This window comes from Ictidomys tridecemlineatus, chromosome 1 (assembly GCF_052094955.1).
Source record: "Ictidomys tridecemlineatus isolate mIctTri1 chromosome 1, mIctTri1.hap1, whole genome shotgun sequence".
NCBI classification, from domain to species: domain Eukaryota; kingdom Metazoa; phylum Chordata; class Mammalia; order Rodentia; family Sciuridae; genus Ictidomys; species Ictidomys tridecemlineatus.
Window position 1 is genome coordinate 171627912 of NC_135477.1, and position 18080 is coordinate 171645991.

The 18080-nt window shown below is 46.4% G+C and overlaps 1 protein-coding gene across 4 annotated transcripts in view; it reads right to left on the bottom strand.

Moving 5' to 3' along the window:
- Atp10b (ATPase phospholipid transporting 10B (putative)) overlaps positions 1–18080 on the bottom strand; it is a 335243-nt gene that overhangs the window by 50876 nt on the left and 266287 nt on the right. For all 4 annotated transcript variants that reach the window (XM_078052000.1, XM_078052012.1, XM_078052023.1 and 1 more), the window contains 5 exons: positions 15807–15934; positions 13820–14072; positions 12528–12766; positions 2702–2893; positions 740–1340 (listed from right to left, as the gene is read on the bottom strand). In XM_078052000.1, the coding sequence (XP_077908126.1) occupies positions 740–1340; positions 2702–2893; positions 12528–12766; positions 13820–14072; positions 15807–15934 (1413 nt within the window). The remainder of the gene's footprint in view (positions 1–739; positions 1341–2701; positions 2894–12527; positions 12767–13819; positions 14073–15806; positions 15935–18080) is intronic.

The window sequence follows — 18080 nt, forward strand, 5'->3', positions numbered from 1 at the left end:
TGGGCAATTCTGAAACTTGGCTGGAATCTACTATCCTGGGAGAATCATGGCCCATAACTGTCTTCTCCTTGTTAGCAATCAGGAAGTGGCTGCACACTAATTCATGCTGCTCCAAATTTGGACACTGATATGTAGGGACTTTGGAACATTTTTCTGGCTCAGCACAAGTTTATGAAAATCCATCTGGGAGAGGCTGGGGGAAAAGGATGATAAGGAGGGACCCTTGAGGCTTCCCATAGTGAACTGAGCCCAGTGCAGGGTTCTGGAAGATGAAAAGAACATACACTGGGATCCAGGACCCTGGATTTAACATTAGCTAACCCTATAATCTCTCCAAGTCACTTCTCTCCCTGGGTTGAGTTGGAGGCTCTCCAAAGGGAAGGGTGAGGAGCCCATTGTGTTCTAGGTTTGTTAATGGATATTCTGATGTAACAAAAAAAAAATTGCCTGTGGATAATCCATGTGTGAATGAGTTTGGAAAACTAGACGAGTTAAAGAGCCTTCTCTATTACGAGACTGTAGAGAGTCTTTAATACACCAATGAGCAATGATTCTCCAGGTCACAGTGATGTAAAATACAGTGTGTCAAGGACCTTGCTTTGAGAACATCTTGTGGGCCTGTATTCTAGTTGAGGCCTGCTGGACAAGGTGACACTACAACTTGAGCTCACTGCCATCGGACACTGCCCATCAAACCTCAGAGCTCTCTGTCCCTGGAGCCCTAGAAGGTGTGACTCACCGTGGGCTGGGTCTTCCAGCAGGTCCATGATAACTGAGTCTGCTCCCTTGGTGTAGACGATGATCTCACCGGTCAGCGGGTGCCTCACAACCACAGACATTCTCTTCCTGACAGAGTCAAAGCCCAGGGTGAAGAGGAGGTCAAAGGTGAGGCAGGTGCCCTGGGGCAGACGCACAGTCACCTGCTCAGGTGTCCGGGACACCAGCGTGAAGCTATAGGCATGAGCAGCATGCACCAGGGCTGCCTCGTCGGGACTCTCGGCCTCGTAACAGAACTCGGGGCTGGTCAGGCTGAGAGCTGGGGCCCCTGGTACCTCCTCCAAGGATGCCCCTGACTCGGATCCCAGGATGTCACCCTGGTCCCACGTGCTGCTCCTGTAGCCGCCATCCGTGGAGCAGTCTCCACTGCACACGGAGGCATCGTCTTTCTCGTCTGAGTCTGTGGGGGGCATGTTAGCCCCGAAACTCTCCCCCAGGTCTGTGTCAGAGGGCGCAGTGGATGAGAATGACTGGCTGAGGCTCATTAGCTTCAACCTCTGGAAGAGCTGTTGGATCTTCTCCAGGGACATCCCAAGAGCCTTGCTGGAGGGTGGGATGGTGACCTGTGGTCAGGAGGAAAGTCGAGCATTACATTTTGAGAACACTACCAAGCTATTTCATGCGGAACAGAAAGACAATTTTGCATTAAGAGGACTATCTGGGCCTGCTGAGATCAAGGGCAAGTTTCCTCTCCTCTCTGGGCCTCATCTTACCCACTCACAAAATGGGAGAACTCAAATATTTCCTTCCAGGCCTGACAGTCTATGGGGTGAGAGTGCCCATTTCCCTTTGTCATTCCTCTTTGATCATGGACATAAGAAAGAGATGAGGAGATGAAATTCAGGCACTATCAATATTTTGGTTTATGGATGAGGAAGCCCAGGCACCAAGGGGTTAGATAAACTAGCCGAGATCAACCAGCGTGTTGCTGGCAGAGCTGGGACTCGTGACCTAGGACTGCCTGACTCCAGAGATTGGGCTCTTGAGGTCTCTGCCAGCTTGAGTCCCCCCTATGAATTTGAAAACTGAGAGTTGGATGCTGTCTCTTCCAAAATGGTAGGCACTTCCTCCCTTCTCAAAATAATTTCTCAGATAATGTTTTTTGACTCCCAAATCTCCCTGAAAACTTTTGATCATGTGGTGATTTTTCTGGGGGCCAAAGCGACTTCTCAGGGTAGTTGGGCATCTGGGCATCTTAAAGGAAGGTTGTGGTTTGGTGCTTGAGTGAATTCCCTCCTCTTTATTTTGTAACTGCACATTATATCGCCTAGTTATTCTCATCACAATTCCCCAGCAGGGAGTGTGGTGAAGAGTTTGTGGATAATTGAAGACGAATCCACTTTGGTAAATTTCAAAGTAAAACTTGACATAAGTGACCACTGTCTGCATATTTCCATGATAAGAATACTTAGTATATTTTAATCCCTACTTAAAAGCAGGGACCAGCGTAACATGGTATTAGTGATCATTATGATTCTGCTATATATTAACTCAACTCCCTTTGTTAAGTTACTGACATTCTTAGACCGACCATTGCTTCACTTGTTAAGCCCATAGTGCTTTGGAGTTGTGATAGCTAAATGATAATGCAGGCCAAGTGTTTAGTATGGGGCTGGCACAGAGCCAAGCGTTCAGTAACCACTAACTCTTAATATTTATCTTGCGGGCAGATAATAAAAGAAATTGAAAGTTGCAGAGAGAGCGTGTTCCTATATAACTTTTCCATTTTGTTTCAAATGAGGACCTAGAAAAGATAAGATATTGGTTCAAAGTCTCACACAGTGACGAAATGGTAACACTTGGCTAGGACCCAAGTGTCTCTCTGATCAGGGTTTCTCCCTTGCTTCTCTCCCACCCTCTTCTCCCTTACCTTCTACCTTCCTCGCCCCCCCCCCCCGCCCCCACCTCCATCCTTGGTCCTTACCCTCTGTCTGGGTTCTGTGGTTGTGGAAACCATGACAGAGTTGCAGATGGTTAGGGCAAGGAAGAAGTCAGCGATGGAGGACGTGGTGGAGTGAGACGACTTGGGTGGTCTGGCATCCGATAAGGTCTCCAGCCACAGGGCAGCATCTTGGACCTTGGTCAGTAGGTTTTTATCTGGAGTCACATCTTTTTCCTGGAAGAGACAGGCTTGAGTGAGTCTTTGGGAAGGAATATACAGATACATCAGGTTTTTGGCCTGCCTGGAGGAAAGGGCAATACAGTCTTCACAGCAGTCTTGCATCTGGTCTGATCATTGCTGATTTTTATTGGATTACTCCCTGTCTATCAACTCCCCATAGCTTCCAGCTACCAGGTCTTGGAAGTTCTTCCCCCCTCTTCCCCCCTATGTCTCTCCATTTGTTCACCATTCCTGATGTTTCTCACCATGCCCAGACCCTCCGGCCCTCCATCTTGGATTTCCATACCATCCTCTAAACCCAGGTTGTCGCCTCTCATTTCTTTTCTTTTTGACCCTTCACGTGTATGATTTTTTTTTTCAGTCCCTAAAACTCCATTTTCCTCATGGCACTCGAAAAACCTCAGACCTCCACTGTTAGCACGATCGATTCATATGGCATCTAGAGTGTTTTGCAGTTTGGATTTCCACTTTTTACTCCCACTTTTTCTCAATGTGGACCCTCAGCTCAGCCTGGTGGTCTGTTTGCTGCATTCGAGATGTGTGCCCTCTTCCTTCTGTGTTTCTGATAACACTTTGAAAAATCCTCTCCTATCCAGCAAAGTCCTACCTAGATTTCAAATAACCAGAAGTCACACCTGCCCGTGAGATTTTATCCAGCTTTCAATGAATTCTCTTCCTTTTGAACTGCAATAATGAGTTCTTGAAATGTTCACATGTAACATGCGTGGATGGACCAAGATACAGATGAGGGTATTTCAGGATGGTGAGAAATACAGAACTGGTAAGTCAGACCCTATCTGAAGAGTGGTGGGCTTCTTTTCCTGGTGCAATGCTCCCATGCTGATCCACTTTGCCAAATAGCCTGACTTTTCAGGATAAAGCAGAGATAAGTGACCTCTTTTTTTTTTTTTTCTTTTTAGTCTCTGGGCTGGATCTGACTCATGGGTTCCCATTTTTAACATCTTTATAGAAGTTGCCACTTAATACCATCCCTTTGGTATTCATTACATATTGACCTATATCTGGTTTTATTGACAGTTCATCCATCTCCCTCTATCTCTACCCTCCCTTTCCCTCAGGAATTGATGCCAGGACAGCTTCACTGGGTGGTGATTGGGGGCGGGGGAGGAATGTCTAGCTTTGCTTACTTCCATGCTGCCATCTTGACCTGATCCATTTTAAATTCACTTTTTTCTGTCCCTATTGACTCTCTAGAAGTTAGGCAAGGGCCTCAAAGAAGAGATTGAGTTTTCTATGTGGTTGTATCTTCTAGAACTTTTAACTACAGGTTTCTTTGAAGCAGAAGCTCAACCACCAACCAGTTCTGAGTAGTTTGATACAACAAATTCACTCTACAAAGACATTTACACATAAAGCCATTTCTCTCTGTGTTCAGAGTTTATAACTAAATTATAGTTTAGAAGGATCAGTGGTTAAAAAGAACAGACGGAGAGAATCTTGACTGACGAGTGCAGGAGGAAGACTGAGGTTCAATGAGCTTTACAAATAAAAACCCAAATGTGAATTAAAAAAAAAAATTCTAGTGGGTAAAGAGTCCTCAGATGTCTTCTCTAACTACCAAATGCAGTGATTCCTGAAATTCTATTCTGTCCTTCCTGGGGCTGTTGGTGCAGGTGAGAGCCATAGGAAGGAAACTGGCATGCACACGCTACAGGAATACAGCACACTCTTCAAGTATCCTCTCCCATTTGGGTATGCACCCCAATTTATTCATAGCATAAGTTGATATCCAGAAAAAGCCAACTTACCCAAAAGAAGAATACTAGTAAAACTATATCAAATCTGTGTTTCCGTCCATCACCCCCTAAGCCAGGGTAAGCCATCCACACTATTTTCAGAAGACTTGCCAAGGGCATGTGCATTATCCACCCTCTCTGGCTTTGAGCACAGCCTTCATAACAGGAGCTCATGTTCCCAAAGCCTTTCCTGCCTTCCTCATCCATGCCATTCACTTGACCTCACCAGGTTGTTGCAGTTTAAGGCTGAGATCAAGCTAACCTCAACTTGATTGAAATCCAAAGAGATGGGCTGACTTCCCCAATGTCACTCAGTGAGGCAGTGTAAAGCTTGAATCAGAGCTGGGATCCCTGGATCTCAGCTAGTACAGGGCTTCCCCATCCTGTGGTCTGGGTATAGTAGCTTGCCAGTGTTTGCTTCTCAGCAAACTCCTTTAGCCAGATTCCTGGATGCCTCCAATACCTCTCACCATTTCACCAACTCCCCGAAAACACTGTCAGCCCATTTCTCGTGATAAGAGTGAGAGCTCCTGTCCACACAGCATTTCTTATGTTCCAAGTGTGCCCTTACCTCATTGCATCCCTGAGCAGCAGCTGAGCGCCAGTCCCCCATTTACCTCTATATTTCAGATGAGGAAATTGATGCCTAGAGAAGTAAAGTACCTTATCAAAAGTCACACAGTAAGTGGGAGGGATTCCTTCAGCTCATTCCAGATGGCCTGACTCTAAAATTTCTTCTCTCCAACTCCAGACCAGGCACCAACAAGCCTGACCACAGATACCCAGAAGTGGGGAACAAACTTGGGGGCCCTCAAAGCTAGACCCTCTATTTTCTTGATGATGAAACTGAGTACAAAAGAGAAGGGAAATGAATGGTTCAAGATCATGCATTGACTTAGGGTCAGAGCTAAGACAGGTTTTACTCACGGGACCTCAGCCCCTTATAATGTACTGCTTTGCTCCAAACTGCCTATTTCCAACTGGGACACGTAAAATGACTGTTATTTACTTCATGTACATTTACTCTCAGTGTCATGAGAGCCAAGACTGTCTCTGGATGGGTCCTCAGTACCTGGCAGATTGCAGGCACTCAAAATGTTTGTTGAGCCAGGTGCTGTGGCCTGTAATCTCAGTGGCTTGAGAGGTTGAGGCAGGAGATTGCGAGTTCAAAGCCAGTTTCAGCAACTCAGTGAGGCTCTGCATAACTTAGCAAGATCCTGTTTCTAAGTAAAACACATAAAAAGTGCTGGGGATGTTACTTAGTGGTTAAGCACCTCTGGGTTTAACCTTACTGCCTCAAAAATGTTTGTTGATCGACTCCTTTCTGAATACACTATACCTCACCACTGATTAACGCTTTTCATCTTTTTGTTAAAACATTTTTTTTCCACCCAATCACATAAAAATGCATTTTTAAAAAAGGCTCCTCTGCAAAGGTCCTGCACTGGCAGCAGGCCCAGCCCGTAGGTGCCAGGAGTGGACATTAGTCGATCTTATCCAGTCACCACAGACCTTCCTCTGCAGAGCCAGGTTCTTCATGGTTCCTTCTGGTCCATTAACATTAGGAACTCGGCCCCTGGAGCACTTAGATAAAAGCAGTGTCTCTGCCCACCACTAGCTCTTTGACCAGTCCATTTCTCTGAAGGAAAAGAAATATAAATTCATGGGAGGTCACTAGATATTCAACTTAGAACTTTATGGACACCAGGTCCTCAATTGGTTGGATTTCTATTACAGGACACCTTAAACTCATACCAACCCTCCTTGAGGAAGGTGTTCTCAAAGCTCACCCTCCAGGTCCTATTATCATCAAATTGCTTTTATTTGAGAATGTAGAGTGAAGTCAGGCCCTTTGCTAAACACTTTCTTATGCATCATCTAATCATCGTAGCAGTGCTGATATGGCTACTACCAATCTTTCGTTTTCATTAGGAGGCAAAAAAGGTTCACTGCAGTCAAATAATTTGTCCAAGGTTGCAAAATAATTTGCTGGACCTTGAATCTAGTTCCACCTTATGCCAAAGCCTGGACCCTTCCATACTATGCTGGCCCTTCTCCCACAATCAACTGGGATCTTATTAAAATGCAGGATTTTAATTCAGTGGATCTGGAGTGTTTCTAACATGCTCCAGCATAGCTGCTACTCCAGGGACCACAGTTTGAGTAGGAAGTGGAATACTACTGGTTCCACTTCCTTTCTGACTGGGATGTGTTGCCAAGTTGAAGGCTGAGAAAAGGAGGCCAAGCTCCATTCTGCTGATCTCCTCTCTGTTTTCATGAAAAAGCACCCAAGTTCAGATTGGTACTGGATACAAACTGGATGCAGCAGCCTGATGCTAAAGGAATCCTCTGAGCTAGTGATGGAAATAAGCAGGACGCCTGGCACTTAGCTCTGGAAGGAAACCCTCTGTGGCATGGTTGTACCTATGTCCCCACCTCCTCCTTTGATTCTCCTTCACTTGTACCTTTCCTTTCAAAGAGCCCCCATTCTCTCTTGCTGGCCCCAATGGTCTCTCGGACAACACCCCACATTCCTTACTCCCTCCTCATTAAAAGTCCTTCTCGTTCCTCTAGTTAACTTTAATTCTTGTCTCAAAATTCAGCTCAGGTGCTAAGCTTTCCTTAAGCCTCCCTGACACTCCCAGTAGGATGCAGCTGTGCCTGAGTTCTCACAGCACACCGGCACCCAGCACCCATTGTGTCTGCACGACAGCATCATCCTTTCATCTCTGCTATTCTTCCTGCTTCCTCATTGGTTTAAAAGCTCCTGAAATCAGGGGTGATTCCCCATTAGTCCTTATATCTCCAGTGTTTAGCACAGTATTTGCCACAGAGGGAAATATACTTACTGAGTGTCTGTTGGCTGACTGATCAAATAAATGAAAATCTATTCAAAGGAAATTTAGACACTCACCATGCATAGACTTGGCAGATGTGGGAATCAGGAGACCCTTCTATTTGTTGGTGGTGAGTGTCTCAACTGGTACAACTTGGGGAAAATTAAAATAAAACACACATGCTTCCCAATTCAGCAATTATGCTCTCTTCTGTACAGAATACTTCTTTGGGAAGGACACACAGGAAACTAATGATGATTGTCTTGGGAATGGTGGGGACAGAGGAGGGAGGCACACTGACTTACTCCCATTGGGACTTTGATTGCACCCCCCTTTTGATAGTGACTGGGGCCTTGGGCATGGTATGCAAGTACTCTACCACTGAGCTACACCACCAGCCCCAATTCCCTTTTAATACATAACCCTATGGTTATATTAATGTCACAGACATAGACTTGCTTTGTTGCTGGGGAGCTGGAGGCTAAAATCTTGTTCGGGGAAGTGATATTTTTGTCCTGGCAGGGGTTGTGGCCTTGGTGACATTAGTTTGGATAAGGCAATGGGAAAGCCCCATGTTGGTACATGTTTACTTAAGCAGCCCACAGGTTGCTAGGGTCAGCTTTTCCCAAATGGGACATAAGCTCAAGGAAGATCTCAGTGGCCAAGAAAGAAGGGGGTTCTCCAGATCTTGCCAGACCCCACCTCTTGTGAACAGTGTTATGGTGGCTTTTTGGGGGGCCCTGGGGGACAAGGGAAGCACAGCTGAGATGGGATTCACCAGTTCCTTCCCTGTGTGGCCACATCAGTCCTGGAAGACTCTTCCCTAACCCTGCAGAGGTTGTGTGGCATGAGGGCCACCCCTCCCATCTGTAGCAGACTGGGGTGCTGCAGGATCTTCTCCAAAGGAGAGAGGGCCAAGATTAAGGAAAAGAGGCAGAGAACCTTCTCCCCCCTCTAACACATTCTCCTGGAGGGGTGGGGGGCATTCTCACAGAAGGAAGCAGCACTGGAGTGTGGAGGGGCCTCGGTGAGCCAGGCAAACGCCCTGATGGGACGACATTCTTTGGTTGGGAAAACATTGTACAAGTGGCCTTTCTAAACAGGACTCTACTGAAAACTTGGCTGCTTACAGGCCAGGAACAAGAGAAAAGGCATTTCCTTTTCCATCTGCCAGGACTATTAAATGTTGGCCCAGAACTTACAATTTTCCTAAGTATATTATCCACCTTACGGTCACGAATTTTATAGCAGGCAATTAGAAGATCATCACAGATACTTCCTTGTTTTCTATAGTAAAAGAAAAAACCCCACCTCTGATGGTTGTTGTTATTGTTGACTCTCATTTTATCTTTGGTTTATAGTAAAGAACCAGGAAAACCAATAACAGGCTTCTTGGGAAGGAGGCAGAAAACACAGCCAAGACTGTGCAAGTTCTGACTCAGCTCACGAAAGGAGGGTAAAGGACAGGTGGCTCAGAGAGATTATCAGAACAGACCGGATACCAGATGGGCAGGTGGAGCGAGGGACCAAAGGCTGGTGGGAAAGGAGCAGGCTCAGAGCCCTGCCAAAAATGGGCAGGGTGGACACACAGAGAGCCACCGGAGGCTGCTAAAAAAGTCTCTAAGAACTACGTCAGCGATCCCACTGCAGCCAGAGATATTTCACACGTGAGCATGAGACTCCTTAAAGGCATGAATCACCTGCTTCTGCCAAGGCCTCCCAAGCTGTATGAGGGGGCCTGAATAAGGAGCCGCATGAAGACTTATTTCTTGGTAGGGCAATGGTCTCCTTAGAGTGGCCTCACTCTTGGGTGCCCACTAGAATCATCAGAAATGAGAACATGAATGTTCCTGCCCCACTCTGGGCCAGATATACCAGAATCTCAGGGGAGAGAGCTCAATCACTGTGCTTTATGAAAACTACATTTCCCCTCTGTCAAATATGCAAATATTTGCCCAAAGCAGACAGCTTCCCTGTAGAAAGAGTATTCAAAATGTTGGCTAGATGATGCAACAAAGAAAAAAAATATAAATGACAACAAATCATCTATTGGTTATCCCTGTGTCTAAAACATAGGATCTCACCAGGTGTGATGCTGCAGGCCTATAATCTCAGTGACTCAGGAGGCTGAGGCAGGAGAATTGCAAGTTTAAGGCCAGCCTTAGCAACCTAGAGAGGACCTAAGCAACAAAACAAGACCCTGTCTCAAAATAAAAAAGAAAAAGAACTGGGGATGTAGCTCAGTGGTAAAGTGCCCCTGGGTTCGATTCCCTGTAGTGAGGGAAATATGATCTTAAGAATTAAATATTTGCTGGGTGTGGTGGTACACGCCTTTAATCCCAGTGGCTCGGGAGGCTGAGTCATGAGGATCTGGAGGTCAGTGAGACCCTGTCTCTAAATAAAATCCAAAAAAGGGTTGTGGATGTGGCTCAGTGGTTAAGTGCCCCTGAGTTCAATCCCTGGTCCTTCCCCGCACCCTAAAAAATTAAATCCTAAAAATAACTCATGAGCCAGAAGAACTGTTTGTACTTTAATGAGGAGAAGATTGAAGCTTCCAATTTAGCAAGTTGATCAGAGATGGAGAGCAAATTCATACAGGAGCTGAGATGGAAACCTGGGTGTTGAACTCCAAATGTGCCTGCTTCTTAACTAGAGGGGACCCTGCAGGTTAGCACAGACATTACATTGTTTGATTCTTTGAAAAGCCTAAAAGAATTTTAAGTATTTTTGGGGTGACAAAAAATTGGAATAGAAAGAGGTTTAATATGCGGCTTATGGTTGTACAGCAAGCCAGAGTAGAGCTAAAAGCAGAACCGACATTTCCTGACTCTCAGCCTGCACCCTCCTGGACAGCTAACCATAGATGCTGTTCTACCATCAACCCCAGTCTACTTTCAACCTGACTATGCAGCAGTATTCTCTGCTCTTCATAACAAGTACAAACGTGTCACCATCTCCACCTGCCCACGCAACAAGAATTGCACCTCAGTTCTTGCAGCAACTTCCTCACTGCTTCTGAATGAACTTAGAACTTGGCTTTGAAAAGTGCTGGCCAGGGCAGAATGACTATGTTCATGTTCTGGAAAGATAGTGGGTGGGTTAAGATGTCCCTCCCGTTGGCCATCAGCTATGGAATTTGCATCAAATTCATTCTGCCTGGTTTGGGCTGCTGTGATTTGTGAGCTGAACAAGAAGGGAACTGATTTGTATACACACACCAAGAAAAAAAAAAACAAAACCAAAACCTTCCTTTTTCTTCTTAGTTGCTCAGGGGAGGAAGATAGTCATTCTCCTGTGCATGAGATGCCTGTGGTATCTAAGTGGAAGGTGCCCAAAGACACACAGAATCTATGTCTGATGACAACTCACTAAATTCATTTAAAAAGTAATGTTCAGATATAGAGTTGGGGAAGAACATTCCATTTAGAGGAGGCAAAATTCAAGAGAAGAACGATTGCGATGCACATGTCCTGTTGCTACGTTGCTTGGGAAGATCAAAAGGGAAACAAAACTGAACAGAATCTCTGTGAAGCATCTTGGGCTCACTTTGCTTCTCTTGTATGCTTATGAGGGCCACTTGTTTTAACACACTTTCTCGTTTTAACCTTTTAATGTTGCTTTTCAGTACATGGTGATCATGTAAGAGAGTTAACTCAACTTTAACTCTTACAACCTCTTCAACTTAATACTTACCTAAAGTTAGAGCAGTGACTTATCAATTTCTTTAGGATACAGAGTCCTGGGTTATGAAAACTAGATAGCAATATGGAAAATGCTTTTGATATGTTAGGTCAAAAATATGGCATTTATAATAGTTATGTATGTTGGCCAAAGATATTTCATATATATATATATATATATATATATATATATACACACATATATATATATACACACACGTTTATACATGTATGTGTGTGTGTGTGTGTGTGTGTGTGTATACACACACACAGACACACACACACATTTGTGGATGTATCATGGGAAAAAAAGACATTGGCCCAAAGCATCACTTTAAAATCTCATTTTCTAATAATGGGAAGAGAGCACTCTAGGGCCCATTTGGAGTATGTGTCTTGTTAAAGATATCTGGGGTTTCCTCTGGCATTTTCTGCAAATGCAGAAGATTCCAGAAGATGTGTTTTTCATGTTCCCTGGAGAAAAAGGAGGTACAAAAAGAGATAGGACAAGACTCAGAAGGTCCTGGTTCTTGCCCTGACTTCTAGGGATGCATTTGTTTTTAGGATTTAATTTTTGGGGTGGTGGGGGAGGACCAGGGATTGAACTCAGAGGCACTTAACCACTGAGGCACCTTCCCCAGCCTTTTTTTGGATTTTATTTAGAGACAGGGTCTTCTAATAGGTCAGATGTGAAGGGACTACAGGCAAAAAGCCCAGGACCAAAACCACAAACTTTGCCCACAGGGGCCAGAGTTAACCTAAGGGTGAAATAGGCTGGGTAATTTTGACACAGTCTTTGTTTGTAACTGTTCATACATATTCTACCAAAAACATACTCTCTCATTTTCCTTCAGACACACGAGACCTTCCAGGTTTACCTCTTATTTCTCTACTTTATGGAAACATGGACACCACACTTATTTCTTTTTTTTTTTCTTAATTGTGTAATTGGAAAAAGATGCACAAGAAGCAAATGCTGGCTCTCAGCTCAGGGATGGGGATCAGCAGAAGAGCGAGGGGCTGTAGTGAACTGAAGATGGCATGCCCAGTCCAGGTGACAGGATGCCTTAACTCAGGCCAGTGATGGCCATGAGGAAACTCTGGCCTAGTGTGGGGAATTTTTCCAATTTCATTTTTAAGAGAGAAGCCAGAATCTACATGTTTAGATTTCTAAGTGTTGCACCTCTGAAATGAACAGGAGTTGTGCATGCTGACAGGGCACCTGTGTGGAGTCCATTCAACGCCAGGGCCACCATTTTTAGGGCTTTTCAGAGTTTACACAGTCATTTATCTTTCACTCACACCCTCCTAACATGGGGCACTTGTAATCCAAAGAGGAAAGACAGGGACTTACTATGGAGCTGCTGAAGGCCACAGGAGGCTGTGAGCTCTCACGGCGTCCTACAGACCTTTGTCGGGAGTGGCCTTGGATGGGCACCCGGGCACTGTGGCATCTCCTCAGAGGCTGGGCACCACCTTGGCTTCTCATTGTTGCAGGGCCCTGGGTCCATCTGGCTGGGAAGGACAGGCATCGGTACTGGGTCCACTCTTCACTGTCCGAGTCCAGTTCCTTTGGGGTCTCTAGTCGCTTGGCTGCAAGAAAGGAGTCTTGTTATCCCTTGGCTGGGCCACAGCTGGGCAGATGCTGGACTTCCCAGGTAAGGATGCACTACCACCAGGGTCGAGGCTGCTGTGGAAAATTGGTAACTGGGCTACTGATGCTAGAGAAAGAGCGATACGGTTGATTCCCACAGATTCAAATTCTGTCTCTATTACCTTCCTGTTATGTGTCTTCGAGCTTTGACTTAACCTGTGTTTCTATTTCCTCAGTGGTTTTCAAAAAGTACCTGACTCATAGGATTGTTGATTTGATGATGACATAATGTATGAAAGTGATTAGCAAACCATCCATACTTGTTAGTAGTAGTAGTTGGTAAAAAGAGATCAGAAGTTCCCATGTAGATAATGAACTCTCACCATCGAATGGGGACATGGCTGCCTGTAGCAGCACCTTTCTTTCTCCATGCCTCCCAACCAAAAAAACAAACATAGCTCTCCTGATAGTCTTTTCTTAGAAAGTGTGTAGGTGACAGGGTGGGAGTGTGGCTGAGAGTGTTTTATGGGCTACTTTCAGCCCAGATAAGATAAAACACTTACAGTCCTTATCTCCTAACCAAAAACATTGCCTCAAAGTCTAAGAGATTTTTTTTTCAAAATAAGTTAGCATGTAAGGAATTTTCTAGGTATGTCAAATATGACCATGTGCCTAGATCTAGACCTGTTCTGACCTGTCAGGTAAAGTGACCCGAGAAACTCCTAAAGCTTCCCTGCATAACTGCCAATCCATTGAGACATGTCTCCAGTCCCTTCCTGACGTACACAGGCTGTGTTATGACTGTCACCAGACAGAGATCCACTGGACGGTTTCTACATGGGGATCACATTTAGCCTGTGTGAGCATATGAAAGTTGACAGGAAATAAGAAGAGCCCTGAGGTGTGACAGGGAAGGCCACAGGATACAGGAGGCAACCTGTCCAAATGCCACACAGCCTCTAGCCACAGCCAGCTCATGTCTTTTTAGTCCTCTTCACTTAGGAAGTGTTTCCTATCAGAGGGGGGATGGAGGCCCTGGGCAGCCCTCGTACCATTTTCTTGGTGACAATACTCTCTGCCCATGATGGAGCAGCGCCGGAACACCATCTTGTTCTCGGTCAGCGTCCCCGTCTTGTCGGAGAAGATGTACTGGATCTGGCCCAGGTCCTCGGTGATGTTCAGGGCTCGGCACTGAATGGACAGATCCGTCTCCTCATCGTAGAGGTCAAGGTCATTGTGCAGGAAGAATACTTGCCCCAGCTTTACCAGCTCAATGGACACGTACAATGAGATCGGGATCAGCACCTGAGGGGAGATGGATGCCCGCCGAGTCATAAGCCCACCTCCGGACCCACCACGAGTAGGTAGCAAAGGCATTTGATGGAAAGCTGAGGTCAGCTCACAGGATGTTCTTCGTCTGAGAAATTAAAGGTCAGTGACTTCACGCCTCCCCTGGGAAGATTCTTGGGAATCTGTGAAGGAGGTGTTTTCTTCAACCTGGGGTGCCTGGGACAAGGCAGGCCCTCACCTTTGGTTTTGAATGACCGAGAGGAAGCAAGTAAGGAAGCCTTAGTACCTCTGTCCAGCATCCCCTGAGCCCTCTTAGATCTCTAGATCCTGCAGGGCCACCACCCATTTCTATAGGTACTCAGACCTACCGCTGATTATTGTCCACTAATTCAACACCTAATATTCATCCAGGGCTTTCTTTGCATTGGATGCTGTTCTATATCTTAGAAATGGGAGTTATCTGAACAAAATTTCTTAAAGAATTCACATCTCAGTGGCAGAAAACAAACTAATAAAGTCATATTGGGTGGCCATAGGTCTTATGATGGAGAATAGAGGAAAACGGTAGAGAGGGGTGGGTGGGAGGGACTCAGACCATGACCTTTGGAGGGTGTGAGTTGTGAGGTTATCTGAGGGAGGAGAGGTCTGGGTGAGGGAGCTGGATGGTGTTTGATGGGTAATAGTGAGCTGGCCTTGCACATGCATGAGGAAGAGAGAGGCAGGAGCCAGGGTCAGGGAGGGAGTCACAGTCCAGATCACTTGGCCCTGTTGTCTGCGCTCAAGGACTTTGGATTTCACCTTGAGCAGATATGAAATTACCATCAGACTCTGCCGAGGACAGGTGTGCTTATTGACTTTTCAAAAGGATTACTCTCCTTGATAAGCAAGGGATTAAAAGTGGTTCATCAGCCCTGGTGCAGTGGCACACACGCCTGTAATCCCAGCAACTCAGTAGGCCGAGACAGGAGGATTGTGAGTTCAAAGCGAGCCTAGCAAAAAGTGGGGTGCTAAGCAACTCAGTGAGACCTTGTCTCTAAATACAAAATAGGGCTGGGGATGTGGCTCAGTGGTCAAGTATCCCCGAATTCAACCCCCGGTACACCCCTACCCGCAAAAAAAAGAAGTGGCTCATCAATAAGAGGATCACGAAACACCCTCATAAAGCACAAGAAATCTAACCTAGTGCAACCTCACCAAAGACTACTACAACTTCTCTCATCTTTTCATTGACCACATTTTCTTATGGAGCATGAAGACTTTTTAAAATTCATTTCTTTATCCCTAAATGCCTCACATTTGGTTGGTTCTCTCTGTTTTCTTCCATTTTCCCCTTTTCCTTCTCCATCTCTTAGATGTGAAGGCACCAACTCCCATTTCCCTTCTCTCTCGATGCTCAGGGGCTGGGGAGTTCCCGGTGGCCCTCAGAACTCCTTTTTTCTCCTTCTGTGCTGAGGTCATTAGTGTCTTGTCTGTTCTGTTTATGTCAAAGAGACAGGTGCGTGGGGGTCACTGTTGTAACCCTACTCTTCATAGAAAAGCCTGATAAACATTTCCCTACAGCCGTTATCTTGAGGGACCAGGTCCCCTCGACAAGCCTGGGCTGCTCTGAAATGACCTCAAAGTCAATATTTTTAAAGCCTCACAGGAAAGCAATAGCCACCTCCTCACCTCCGTCCAGTCACTTCTCTTGTGGCCAACACTGACCTTTCTTTATTTTGCAAAGTTGTAGGGATTAGAGAGCCTGCCTACCTGGAGCAGGATGATCATCGTGAGGAACATGTAGAAACCCCCCAGAGCCAGGGAAAGGTAGTGGCCGTCGGCATCCGGCACGTCGAAGGGAGGGTGTTCCTTAAAGTTCCGATTCCAGAGGCCGTGACCTGAGAAGAAACGGAGCCAGAGGTGAGGCAGAGTCTGCATTTAGGCCGGAAGTTGGTCCATTCTATCAGCTCTTGACCTACTCCTGGAAATGGGAGGGCTTGGGGAGGAGGAGCCCATCCTCATGCCCCAGGACACAGGTGTGGGGGTCTGCAGCTCGTCCCTCTCGAATGCGCTCTTCACGTACCCTACCATCAATCCCTAGATTTCACCATCACCTTTAAGTCTGTTTTCCTGGAGGAGATGAGCATGCGGAGGGTTACTTGTGTCCTGGTGAAGACTGGTTCCCGAGGGTTTGGACACAGGGAGAAGGATGTGTGTTCCTTTTAGTTGTGTGAGCAAAAGTGTGTGGCTGGGAGTCTTGATCTCCCTTCTTCTCTCATCTACCCCTCCACCCATTTACCCATCTTTCTGTCTGCCCACTCACTCCTCTCTCAGCCAATGCTTCTCGATTCAAGGAGTCTGTCTTGGTTCTTGAGGAGTTCCCTACCAACCACCCGATGTAAAAGGACACACTGCACACAGCGTGAGGGGTGCTACGCAGAGCCTGGAGTGCCATCAGAGCCACAGCCGCTACCCTGTTTCCTTATCTGCAAAGGGGATGATAACACCCACGTCTGAGGCCTACACAGGTGAAGTGCTTCTACTACCTGCTGCAGGGCTCTCCGAACATCTCCAGTGTAATCAGTAATGACACGTCACGACAGGGTCATTATAACCTACTGTGTATAAAGCTCTCAGCTCCAGGGTACAACCTACAGGGAATTTTGGGGAATGTTGCTCTGCCCAAAGACACGTCATTGCCCGGGAAGATGGGCCAGATGCCACCACACATGGCAGACGGAAGGAGACTTATGGGCACGGTGCTGTTTGAGGGCGATACTATGGAGCAAATGTTGTGTGGCATAGTGAGGGGCCCTGGCCTTTATATAGGAGCAAGATGGTAACACAGGAGAAGTCAGAAAAAGGTGTCAGGAGGAGGGAGACTTGATGGGTCCCAGAGCCTGGACAAGAGTGTGTCTATGTATGGTGGTGGGTGTCAGGAAGGGCAGTTGGAGTAAAGAAATGAGAAACAGCGGGCTGGGGTTGTGGCTCAGTGGCGGAGCGCTTGCCTAGCATGTGTGAGGCACTGGGTTCGATCCTCAGCACTACATATAAATAAAGGTATTGGGTTGACTATAATTAAAAAAAATATAAAAGCAAACAAAAAAAACAGTACCCTTAGAAAAACCAGGTGGACCTGTGGTCAGGAACCCTGCAGTGCTGCTCCTTCTCACCCGGGAGCTCTCTGCTCCTGCATGGCTGGGCTTTAATGAGGCACCTACCTTGTTGTGCTGTATGGAAGCTGCTAATCTCAGAATCCCACTCCCTCCTCCTTTATCTTTCTATTTAATGTTTTGGGAACCTGCCAGCTGGATCTAGTTGCCTTTGCCTTATCTTGCTGTATGGCCTTTTAATCAGTGAGATGATCTTAAATGTCCTTTCAGTGCTGACAGGCCTTGAAAAACCTGTCCCAAGGCAGGGTCCTGCAGAACTCTGAGGGTACAGAGGTGGCCACGTGGGCAGGTGCCTGTCCCCAGTGCTCTCCCTGCAGCCACGAGCCACCCTTGCATGGAGTGCTACTAGACAAACTTGGGAAGTATATTTATTGAAAACCTCAGGCCACCCTCGAGGGGTTTACCCTAGATCTGAGCCCAGGGGAGGTCTTCACCTCTCAGACACTATCTCAGCAGCAGCAATGTTGCATCTTCTAAGACAAGCAGAGAGCAAGCACCATCACGCTCATGGGGTTGGGGTCAGCGGTGGGGTCTCCACCCAGCCCACAAGTTCTTCCTCATGATCATCCCTGGTTCTTTTGGGGTCTCCTTTAGCATCCCAAGTGTCATTATTAAATTTCAACTTAAGGGGGTGAGTGGGTAAAAGCTTTACCAAGGGTCCTCTACCTTCACTCTGAGGATCAACTTAAAGACTCCAGATCACTCCTGTCCATACTTCCTGAAGTTGGCCATGGCATGGCGTGGATTCAGTCTCTGTTCTTGGCCTCGCTCTTGTCATGACAAACAGCCAACTGCTTCCTTGCCTCTGGTGATTCGTGTTCTTCCTTGTGCTTTATGGGTGCTGTCCATGAGGCTATAGTAGCCCTCCCTC